Source organism: Pseudophryne corroboree, chromosome 2, assembly GCF_028390025.1.
Source record: "Pseudophryne corroboree isolate aPseCor3 chromosome 2, aPseCor3.hap2, whole genome shotgun sequence".
Lineage (NCBI taxonomy): Eukaryota > Metazoa > Chordata > Amphibia > Anura > Myobatrachidae > Pseudophryne > Pseudophryne corroboree.
The window spans coordinates 214558978-214571601 of NC_086445.1; the positions used below are offsets into that span (position 1 = coordinate 214558978).

The 12624-nt window shown below is 54.9% G+C and overlaps 1 protein-coding gene across 2 annotated transcripts in view; it reads right to left on the minus strand.

Annotated features, from left to right (window-relative positions):
• MARCHF9 (membrane associated ring-CH-type finger 9) overlaps positions 1-12624 on the minus strand; it is a 362018-nt gene that overhangs the window by 64027 nt on the left and 285367 nt on the right. For both annotated transcript variants that reach the window (XM_063952304.1, XM_063952303.1), the window contains exon 4: positions 11814-12006. In XM_063952304.1, coding sequence (XP_063808374.1) covers positions 11814-12006 — 193 coding nt within the window. The remainder of the gene's footprint in view (positions 1-11813; positions 12007-12624) is intronic.

Below are 12624 nucleotides of genomic sequence, written 5' to 3' on the forward strand. Positions count from 1 at the left end.
GTGTGAGTGTCAGGTGCTGCGTCTGGGGACGGCGGGGAGGGATGGACGGACACAGCAGGGAGGGCGGGGGGGATGGACGGACACAGCAGGGAGGGCGGCGGGGGGGGATGGACGGACACAGCAGGGAGGGCGGGGGGGATGGACGGACACAGCAGGGAGGGCGGGGGGGATGGAAGGCCGGGGGGGGATGGACGGACACAGCAGGGAGGGCGGGGGGGATGGACGGACACAGCAGGGAGGGCAGGGGGGGGATGGACGGACACAGCAGGGAGGGCGGGGGGGATGGACGGACACAGCAGGGAGGGCGGGGGGGGGATGGGCGGACACAGCAGGGAGGGCGGGGGGGGATGGACGGACACAGCAGGGAGGGCGGGGGGGATGGACGGACACATCAGGGAGGGCGGGGGGGGATGGACGGACACAGCAGGGAGGGCGGGGGAGTATGGACGGACACAGCAGGGAGAGCGGGGGGGGGATGGACAGACACAGCAGGGAGGGCGGGGGGGGGGATGGACAGACACAGCAGGGAGGGCGGGGGGGGATGGACGGACACAGCAGGGAGGGCGGGGGGGGGGGGGATGGACGGACACAGCAGGGAGGGCGGGGGGGGGATGGACGGACACAGCAGGGAGGGCGGGGGGGGGATGGACGGACACAGCAGGGAGGGCGGGGGGGATGGACGGACACAGCAGGGAGGGCGGGGGGGATGGACGGACACAGCAGGGAGGGCGGGGGGGGTGGACGGAAACAGCAGGGAGGGCGGGGGGGGGGATGGACGGACACAGCAGGGAGGGCGGGGGGGGGGATGGACGGACACAGCAGGGAGGGCGGGGGGGGATGGACGGACACAGCAGGGAGGGCGGGGGGGATGGACGGACACAGCAGGGAAGGCGGGGGGGATGGGCGGACACAGCAGGGAGGGCGGACGGACACAGCAGGGATATGGACGGACACAGCAGGGATATGGACGGACACAGCAGGGAGGGCGGGGGGGATGGACGGACACAGCAGGGAGGGCGGGGGGGATGGACGGACACAGCAGGGAGGGCGGGGGGGGGGGTGGACGGACACAGCAGGGAGGGCGGGGGGGGGGGATGGACGGACACAGCAGGGAGGGCGGGGGGGGATGGACAGACACAGCAGGGATATGGACGGACACAGCAGGGAGGGCGGGGGGGATGGACGGACACAGCAGGGAGGGCGGGGGGGATGGACGGACACAGCAGGGAGGGCGGGGGGGGGTGGACGGACACAGCAGGGAGGGCGGGGGGGATGGACGGACACAGCAGGGAGGGCGGGGGGGGGATGGACGGACACAGCAGGGAGGGCGGGGGGGGATGGACGGACACAGCAGGGAGGGCGGGGGGGGTGGACGTACACAGCAGGGAGGGCGGGGGGGGGGTGGACGTACACAGCAGGGAGGGCGGGGGGGGATGGGCGTACACAGCAGGGAGGGCGGGGGGGATGGGCGGACACAGCAGGGAGGGCGGGGGGGATGGGCGGACACATCAGGGAGGGCGGGGGGGGATGGGCGGACACAGCAGGGAGGGCGGGGGGGATGGGCGGACACAGCAGGGAGGGCGGGGGGGGGATGGGCGGACACAGCAGGGAGGGCGGGGGGGGGTGGGCGTACACAGCAGGGAGGGCGGGGGGGGGCGTACACAGCAGGGAGGGCGGGGGGGGGCGTACACAGCAGGGAGGGCGGGGGGGGTGGGCGTACACAGCAGGGAGGGCGGGGGGGATGGGCGGACACAGCAGGGAGGGCGGGGGGGGGGATGGGCGGACACAGCAGGGAGGGCGGGGGGGGGATGGGCGGACACAGCAGGGAGGGCGGGGGGGGGGGATGGGCGGACACAGCAGGGAGGGCGGGGGGGGATGGGCGGACACAGCAGGGAGGGCGGGGGGGGGGTGCAGGGAGGGCGGGGGGGATGGGCGTAGACAGCAGGGAGGGCGGGGGGGATGGGCGTAGACAGCAGGGAGGGCGGGGGGGGATGGGCGTAGACAGCAGGGAGGGCGGGGGGGATGGGCGTAGACAGCAGGGAGGGCGGGGGGGGGATGGGCGTAGACAGCAGGGAGGGCGGGGGGGGATGGGCGTAGACAGCAGGGAGGGCGGGGGGGGATGGGCGTAGACAGCAGGGAGGGCGGGGGTGGGGTGGGCGTAGACAGCAGGGAGGGCGGGGGGGATGGGCGTAGACAGCAGGGAGGGCGGGGGGGATGGGCGTAGACAGCAGGGAGGGCGGGGGGGGATGGGCGTAGACAGCAGGGAGGGCGGGGGGGATGGGCGTAGACAGCAGGGAGGGCGTAGACAGCAGGGAGGGCGGGGGGGATGGGCGTAGACAGCAGGGAGGGCGGGGGGGATGGGCGTAGACAGCAGGGAGGGCGGGGGGGATGGGCGTAGACAGCAGGGAGGGCGGGGGGGATGGGCGTAGACAGCAGGGAGGGCGGGGGGGGGATGGGCGTAGACAGCAGGGAGGGCGTAGACAGCAGGGAGGGCGGGGGGGGGATGGGCGTAGACAGCAGGGAGGGCGGGGGGGGATGGGCGTAGACAGCAGGGAGGGCGGGGGGGATGGGCGTAGACAGCAGGGAGGGCGGGGGGGGATGGGCGTAGACAGCAGGGAGGGCGGGGGGGGATGGGCGGAGGACGGACACGGCAGGACGGACACAGCAGGGCGGGCGGCCGGGCACAGCATCGGAGGACGGACACAGCAGGGCGGGCGGGCAGGCGGGGGACGGACACAGCAGGGCGGGCGGGCAGGCGGGGGACGGACACAGCAGGGCGGCCGGGCGGACACAGCAGGGCGGCCGGGCGGACACAGCAGGGCGGCCGGGCGGACACAGCAGGGCGGCCGGGCGGACACAGCAGGGCGGCCGGGCGGGCGGACACAACAGGGCGGGCGGGAGAAGTATAAGAAAAATAAGAAAGGATGGCATACATCCTGCCGGCTTCCTCCGAGCTGCGGCTATCTCCTCCCGCTGACACTCCTGAAGGGGACCCGGCTTCTGCTCCGTCGTTCTCCTTCCCCAGTAAGGCTCCCTCCGTCGATCACGTCCCGCGATCTCCTCCGGGTCTTGTAGACGCTCCCTCCTTCTCGTCCTCCCGCCGCCTGCAGCTGTCCTCGTCATGCACGAGACACTGCTTCCCGCGCTCTCCTCGTGCACAACTTGACAAGCTCATCTATGTTCACCCCCTGCTGGCGGCCACTGCGCAGGCGCAACAAATTGAAAAGCCCTATCTTTAAAATGGGGCATATTTTACTTAATTAAAAAAAAACTATAACTTTTTCAAAAACCACAACCCCAAAAGGCACTACACTGGGACATACTCTATCTAATAAAACAAACCCCAAGTCTTAATTTGTCCTCTATCCTGAGTTATGCCTTCCCAAAAAAATCCTCATTCACTCTATAGGAAAACCATGTCAAAAAGCCACAGAGGGAGTGGCAGAAAAAAACTGACAGTTGGAACTTTAGCTTACTCTCAATTCCTCATTTTTTATTATTTTGCCCTGAAATTTGGCATGCACCAGCGGGTGACGATTCTACACGTCCATGCCAAATTTCAGCTCGGTACGTCCAATCAGTTTTGAGGTGTAGCCCCTCAAACACCATGCCCCCATCTCAGAAGTTCCCTATGGGAGAATTCCGTTTGTTCGATTCAGCCTTAATATAAGGGCACGACCGTGCCCTTATAATATATATATAATATACACTCACTGCGCCGAATAAATGTGCCCCCCCCCCCTCTTTTGTGCCCTCTGTACTTCTGTTCAGCAGGGGAGAGTCCAGGGAGCCAGCTTCTCTGCAGCGTGCTGTGGAGAAAATGGCGCTGGTTAGTGCTGTAGGATCAAGCTCCGCCCCCTCAACGGCGGGCTTTGGTCCCACTCAAATGTTTATACTGGCGGGGGTTTCTGTAATATACTGCCTCTGCAGTATATATATATCTATGCCAGTGTCCCTAGAAGTTTATGATTGCTGCCCAGGGCGCCCCCCCCCGGCGCCCTGCATCCATACAGTGCCGTCAGTGTGTGTGAATGTGGGAGCAATGGCGCGCAGCGTTACCGCTGCGCAGTACCTCAGTGAAGATCAGAAGTCTTCTGCCGCCTTTGAAGTCTTCTTTCTTCTTATACTCATCCGGCTTCTATCTTCCGGCTCTGTGAGGACGGCGGCGCGGCTCCGGGACGAACAACGAGGGCGAGACCTGTGTTCCGACCCTCTGGAGCTAATGGTGTCCAGTAGCCTAAGAAGCAGAGCCTATCATTTAAGTAGGTCTGCTTCTCTCCCCTCAGTCCCACGATGCAGGGAGCCTGTAGCCAGCAGGTCTCCCTGAAAATAACAAACCTAATAAAGTATTTTTCAGAGAAACTCTGGAGAGCTCCTCAGTGTGCATCCAGTCTCACTGGGCACAGAATCTAACTGGAGTCTGGAGGAGGGCCATAGAGGGAGGAGCCAGTTCACACCCATTCAAAGTCTTATAGTGTGCCCATGTCTCCTTCGGATCCCGTCTATACCCCATGGTTCTTGAAGCATCCCCGGCATCCTCTAGGACGTATGAGAAAATAAGATTTTACTTACCGGTAAATCTATTTCTCGTAGTCCATAGTGGATGCTGGGGACTCCGTAAGGACCATGGGGAATAGACGGGCTCCGCAGGAGATAGGGCACTTTAAGAAAGCTTTGGATTCTGGGTGTGCACTGGCTCCTCCCTCTATGTCCCTCCTCCAGACCTCAGTTAGAGAAACTGTGCCCAGAGGATATGAACAGTACGAGGAAAGGATTTTTGTAATCTAAGGGCGAGATTCATACCAGCCACACCAATCACACCGTATAACTTGTGATAAACTACCCAGTTAACAGTATGAACAATTAACATAGCCTCGGTTCAAGACCGACCAACTATAATATAACCCTTATTGAAGCAATAACTATATACAAGTCTTGCAGAAGAAGTCCGCACTTGGGACGGGCGCCCAGCATCCACTACGGACTACGAGAAATAGATTTACCGGTAAGTAAAATCTTATTTTCTCTAACGTCCTAGTGGATGCTGGGGACTCCGTAAGGACCATGGGGATTATACCAAAGCTCCCAAACGGGCGGGAGAGTGCGGATGAACACAAGGTCCTCCTCAGCCAGGGTATCAAACTTATAGAACTTCGCAAAAGTGTTGGAACCTGACCATGTAGCCGCTCGGCAAAGCTGTAATGCCGAGACCCCTCGGGCAGCCGCCCAAGAAGAGCCCACCTTCCTAGTGGAATGGGCCTTAACCGATTTAGGTAATGGCAATCCTGCCATAGAATGCGCCTGCTGAATCGTGTTACAGATCCAGCGAGCAATAGTCTGCTTTGAAGCAGGAGCGCCAACCTTGTTGGCCGCATACAGAACAAACAGAGCTTCCGTCTTCCTGATCCTAGCTGTTCTGGTCACATAAATCTTCAAAGCCCTGACCACATCCAGAGACTCAGAGTCCTCCAAGTCCAGAGTAGCCACAGGCACGACAATAGGTTGGTTCATATGAAAAGATGAGACCACCTTGGGCAGAAATTGAGGCCGAGTCCTCAACTCTGCCCTATCCACGTGAAAAATTAGATATGGGCTTTTATATGATAAAGCCGCTAATTCTGAAACACGCCTTGCAGAAGCTAAGGTCAACAACATGACCACTTTCCCAGTGAGGTATTTCAACTCCACTGTTTTGAGTGGTTCAACCCAAGGTGACTTGAGGAAACTTAATACCACGTTAAGATCCCAAGGCGCCACCGGAGGCACAAAGGGAGGCTGAATATGCAGCACGCCCTTCACAAAAGTCTGTACTTCAGGAAGAGAAGCCAATTCTCTTTGAAAGAAATGGATAAGGCCGAAATCTGGACCTTTACGGACCCTAATTTTAGGCCCAAATTCACTCCCGTTTGAAGGAAGTGAAGCAAACGGCCCAAATGGAACTCCTCCGTAGGAGCAGCTCTGGCCTCACACCAAGAAACATATTTCCGCCATATACGGTGATAATGTTTCGATGTCACATCCTTCCTAGCCTTGATCAGGGTAGGAATGACCTCCTCCGGAATCCCCTTTTTCGCTAGGATCCGGCGTTCAACCGCCATGCCGTCAAACGCAGCTGCGGTAAGTCTTGGAACAGACAGGGCCCCTGCTGCAGCAGGTCCTGCCTTAGAGGAAGAGGCCACGGATCTTCTGTGAGCAACTCTTGCAGATCCGGATACCAAGTCCTCCTCGGCCAATCTGGAACAATGAGAATTGCTCTGACCCTTCTTAGTCTTATTAATCTCAACACCTTGGGTATGAGAGGCAGAGGAGGAAACACATAGACCGATCTGAACACCCATGGTGTCACTAGAGCGTCTACCGCTACCGCCTGAGGGTCTCTTGACCTGGCGCAATACCTTGACAAGAGACCTTGGAAATTTCTTCCCAGTGCGACAGCTCCCCAACCTCGGAGGCTCGCGTCCGTGGTCACCAGGATCCAGTCCTGAATGCCGAACCTGCGACCCTCTAGGAGGTGAGCACTGTGCAGCCACCACAGGAGAGATACCCTGGCCCTGGGAGACAGGGTGATCCGTTTCTGCAAATGTAGATGGGACCCGGACCATTTGTCCAATAGGTCCCATTGGAAGGTCCTCGCAAGGAACCTGCCGAAGGGGATGGCCTCGTATGAAGCCACCATCTTCCCCAGAACTTTTGTGCAATGATGCACAGAAACCTTTTTCGGCTTTAAAAGGTTCCTGACCAGGGCTATGAGCTCCTGAGCCTTCTCCACCGGAAGAAAAACTCTTTTTTGGTCTGAGTCTAGAATCAGGCCCAAAAAGGTCAGACGCGTTGCAGGTACTAGCTGGGATTTCGGTAAATTGAGAATCCAACCGTGCCTCTGCAACGTCTTCACGGACAGAGACACGCTGTCCAGCAACTTCTCCCGAGATCTCGCCTTTATAAGGAGATCGTCCAAGTACGGGATAATTGTGACTCCCTGCTTGTGCAGGAGCACCATCATTTCCGCCATTACCTTGGTGAAAATTCTCGGGGCCGTGGAAAGACCAAACGGCAACGTCTGAAATTGGTAGTGACAATCCTGTACTGCAAATCTCAGAAACGCCTGGTGAGGGGGGAAAATCGGAACATGAAGGTACGCATCCTTTATGTCCAGGGACACCATCCAATCCCCTCCCTCCAGGCTGGCGATGACCATTCTGAGCGATTCCATCTTGAACTTGAACCTCTTCAAGTACAGGTTCAGGGATTTTCGATTTAGAATGGGTCTGACTGAACCGTCCGGTTTCGGGACCACAAACAGGAATGAATAATAACCCTCTCCTTGCTGGAGATGAGGAACCTTGATTATCACCTGTTGAATGTACAATTTGTGAATTGCCGCTAACACTAGCTCCCTCTCTGACGGGGAAGCTGGCAGAGACGATTTGAAAAAACGGCGAGGGGGCATGTCTTCGAATTCCAGTCTGTATCCCTGGGAAACAATCTCTATTGCCCAGGGATCCACCTGTGATTGAACCCAGACGTGGCTGAAAAGACGAAGACGTGCCCCCACTTGATCTGACCCCCCCCCCCCCCCCGGAAAGCCCCAGCGTCATGCTGTGGACTTTGCGGAAGCAGGGGAGGACTTCTGCTCCTGGGAACTAGCTGAGTGCAGCCGTTTTCCCTTGCCTTTACCTCTGGCAACGAAGGACGATCCACGTACCTTCTTGTTTTTATTGGAACGAAAGGACTGCATTTGATAATGCGGTACCTTCTTAGAATGCTGCGGGGGAACATAAGGTAAAAAATTCGATTTACCAGCCGTAGCAGTAGAGACTAGGTCCGAGAGGCCTATTCCAAACAACTCCTCCCCCTTGTACGGCAATGACTCCATATACCGCTTCGAGTTGGCGTCTCCCGTCCACTGTCGGGTCCACAAGAGCCGCCTAGCAGAAATAGACATAGCGTTTATTCTAGAGCTTAGTAAACAAATGTCTCTCTGAGCATCCCTCATATACAAGGCAGCATCTCTGATATGCTCTATGGTCATTTGAATGGCATCCCTATCTAAGGTGTCAATCTCCGTAGATAAGGAGTCTGCCCATGCCACGACAGCACTACAAACACAGGCCGACGCCATGGCCGGCCTAACTATAGTTCCTGAATGTGTGTAAATGTGCTTCAGGGTGATTTCCTGCTTGCGATCAGCAGGATCCTTGAGGGAAGCTGTATCCGGAGAAGGCAGTGCCACCTTCTTGGATAAGCGTGTCAGCGCCTTGTCTACTTTAGGCGCAGATTCCCATCGTATCCGATCCTTCTGTGGAAAGGGATACGCCATGAGAATCCTTTTGGGAACCTGTAGTCTCCGATCTGGAGATTCCCAAGCCTTTTCGCATAATTCGCTTAGCTCAAATGAGGACAGAAACGTGACCTCAGGCCTTTTCCCTTTATACATGTGAACCCTCGTGTCAGGGACAGGGGGTTCCTCCGTGATATGCAAAACCTCCTTTATGGCAATAATCATGTACCTAATACCTTTTGCCACCTTCGGCTGTAATTTTGCATCCTCATAGTCGACACTAGAGTCAGTATCTGTGTCGGTATCTGTGTCAGCGACCTGGGATATGGGGCGCTTTTGAGACCCTGAAGGTCCTGGCTCCCCAGGGACAGGCACGGGCTGGCTACCTGACTGATCCCTAGCTTCAGCCTTGTCTAATCTTTTATGCAGCAGATTTACATTTGCATTCAAGACATTTAGCATATCCACCCAGTCCGGTGTCGGCGTTCAAGCACTCCCCCTCCACATTTAGCGAGCCTTCCTCATCAAACATGTCGACACACCCGTACCGACACACTGCACACACCCAGGGAAACTTTTTCTGAAGACAGTATCCCCTGAAAGGCCCTTTGGAGAGACAGAGAGAGAGTATGCCAGCACACACCCCAGCGCAACAACCTGGAGACCAACACAGAATGTTTTTCCCCAGTAGCGCTGTATTATATTATATCCGCCAATTATGTGCCCCCCCCCCCTCTCTTTTTAAATCCCCTTCACCGTGTGTAAGCAGGGGAGAGTCCGGGGAGCTTCCTCTCAGCGTTCTGTGGAGAGAGAAATGGCGCTGGTGAGTGCTGAGGGAGAAGCCCCGCCCCCTCGGCGGCGGGCTTCTATCCCGCTCAAAATCGTGAAAAAATGGCGGGGGCTCAATTATATACATGTACAGTGCCCAACTGTACATGTATATACCTATTTGCCATCCAAGAGGTGTAACTATTGCTGCCCAGGGCGCCCCCCCCTGCGCCCTGCACCCATACAGTGACCGGAGTGTGTGAGGTGATGTGGAGCAATGACGCACAGCTGCAGTGCTGTGCGTTACCTCTGTGAAGCTGAAGGCTTCTGCCGCCTGAGACGTCTTCTTGCTTCTGCACTTCTGGCTCTCTGAGGAGAACGGCGGCGTGGCTCCGGGGGTGGACGCCCAGGACGAACCTGTGTTCACCCCCTCTGAAGCTAATGGTGTTCAGTAGCCGAGGCAGCAGATCCTATCAGTTAAGTAGGTCTGCCCCTCTCTCCTCAGTCCCTCGATGCAGGGAGCCTGTTGCCAGCAGTGCTCCCTGTAAAAAAGTGAAAATCCAAAACAAAAATGCTTTCTATAGCAAAGAACTCAAGAGAGCTCCCTGCAGTGCGCCCTTCATCCTCTGGGCACAGGATCTAACTGGGGTCTGGAGGAGGGACATAGAGGGAGGAGCCAGTGCATACCCAGAATCCAAAGCTTTCTTAAAGTGCCCTATCTCCTGTGGAGCCAGTCTATTCCCCATGGTCCTTACGGAGTCCCCAGCATCCACTAGGACGTTAGAGAAATTTCTAGTTACGCCACTGCATGCACATAATGGTAAGCTATGCTGATGTATACCCTGCCACGTCTACAAAAGCACAGGCTTTCCTATCAGTGCCCACATGTATGAGCCTGCTCCATTTTCCCTTTTCACCAAGGCAGCAGTTGCAACAGAGAAAGCTAACTGAAGAAATGAAAAGGGAGCAAGACAACATCCTGACGGAGACAGTGGTCTAGAGCACAGGTTCTCAAACTCGGTCCTCAGAACCCCACATGGTCCATGTGTTGCAGGTCACCTGTAGATTTTTAAAATGTGACAGTTGGTGATACACAGTGCACCTGCTGGGTGACATGGAAAACACAAACCGTGTGGGGTCCTGAGGACCGAGTTTGAGAACCACTGGTCTAGAGCGTGAGAGGCAGTGATGTGCGGTGGGGTGAGGCAGAGCCTTTCCTGTCATACTAACGTATACACCAGAGCTTTGACTATTTAAAGAATATGAAAAATACAAACAATATATTAGAAATATCTTCCTTGTAGTATTCTAATCATTTTTATAGTCAAAACTCTGGAGTAAAAAGTCTATGGCAGGTGAGGCAGTGCCTCCCCTGCGCAGCTTGTCCGCACATCTCTGATCAAAACTCAACAGATTACTAGCAGTACATACTGCAGTCTGCTGCACCTGTGTATAGTGTTCACATGAACCCATGGCTCATATATTGTGTGTAAATCTGGCTCTGGTACTAGCCAGTGCCTTCCCAGCTATTTACCTCACTGCACGTCCCTGGTGAGAGGAGAGTGCGTGAGAAGAACACCTAGCACCAATTTAGCAGCCTTTAAAGAAGTGCACTCATACCTCCTCCTCCCAATCCCAAAACGGGGCAGGTCCTCATCCAGCATGACTACCGCTAGTTACGATAATCATGCAGCATCCTCAGGATTGAGGCTGCACAGAAATGCCTCATCATTAGGGATTTACTGGAGCTGCTTTGTCAGACCACATTAAAATCCAACCGCCAGATCTAAAATGTTAGTCGCCATGGTGACCGGTATTTCTCCATCCCTGGTTTAGTGCATGCCTATAGTCAAACTTCAAAGTGCACCAAGTTAGATGACAATTTCCCTGTGTGTAGCCAGGACAAAGGCATCTGATCATCAAAACCAGTGGTGCAAGTAGAAATATTTTCTTAGTGGTACTGAGTGCTGGAAAATGGGCGTGGTCGTGTGTTGTGAGGGGGTGTGGCCACACACTGCTAGTGGGAGTGGCTACATGACACTAGCGGCTTGAGCACACGACAGCCCCCTTTTTATTTTTTCAATCTGGAGGCAAGGCTAAAAATATATAGTAATGCCTCCAATATAAAAGAAATATATAGTGATACCTCCAGTATAATAGAAATATATAGCAATGTCCCAATTTAATAACAATATATATTAATGCCTCCATTATAACAGGAAAATACAGCCACTGTCGCACTCCCAGTAACCCTGACAAAGTGGGAGGAGCCGTCATGCTGCCAAGCACCATGGTCTTGTTGCTTTGTGGCACATTATAATCGTAGTAATGGCAAAGTGTGTGGCATGTGGTTCTGCGTACCCGCTGCCAAATTCTTACTGGGTACTCAGTAGCCGACCGTACCCGCATACTTGCACCGCTGACAAAACTGGACTTACTTATTTACATTAAATGTTGTAAACTTTGGAAAGTCATATGGCTCTTATTATTGCAAGTTTCATATTGATGGGGTTTATAATATTAAATGCGTTGGATTATTTATGAAGTGGAACCAGTCAGGCACTTTGAGTGTTTCAAAAGTTTTAGAGGACACACTTCAGCTTCAATTCAAAGAGTTCCCTAAGAAAGAGCTTTTAGATAACTAAACAGTCTACCCTTTACAATGTGAATGTAAAATTAACTTATTCAGTCTCATTTACCGATGTACAGTATTATACATATCAAGTATATGCACAACAGCATTTCTAGAAATGAATGCTTTTCTTACCTATGCAGACTATGTCCATGAAGCCGTACATGCCATAGCAGATTTGGAACAGCAAGTCCTGCCGCTGCCACTTAGCCGAGGGGCTGAGAGAGGACCAGATTAACCAGGATATGCTGGCGATGAGGAAGAGGGAGCCCAGTATTATAGCTGCAATCTGAACCTTCTCGATCACAGTCAATGAAATGGCCTGCCACTGCAATGTAAAGTAATATAATATCAATGCTATAGTCCCTACTAATTCATTATTCAGCTATTACTACTAATTATTTTTCCATGACACATAAACATTACTTATAAACAGGATGTAGTTATGTGACCGGTGGTCAGGAGACCGACGGTCACAGAACATCCCCCTACATCCCGCCCCCTCACAATCTCGACGGTTGGCATGCCGACCTACAGGTACTATTCCCACTCCTGGGTGTCCACAACACCCATCGAATAGGAATAGAACCCACCGAGCTCGCAAGAGGCTTGCTCAGTGGTGCAAGTAGAAATATTTTCTTAGTGGTACTGCGTGCCGAAAAATGGGCGTGGTCATATGTTGTGAGGGGGCATGGCCACATGCTGCTAGTGGGACTGGCTACATGACACTAGTGGCACAGTCACACGACAGCCCCTTTTTTGGGGGGAATCTGGAGGCAAGGCTAAAAATATATAGTAATGCCTCCAGTATAATGGAAAAATATAGCAATGCCCCCAATTTAATATTAATATATAGTAATGCCTCCATTATAACAGGAAAATACAGCCACTGTCGCACTCCCAGTAACCCTGACAAAGTGGGAGGAGCTGTCATGCTGCCAAGCAC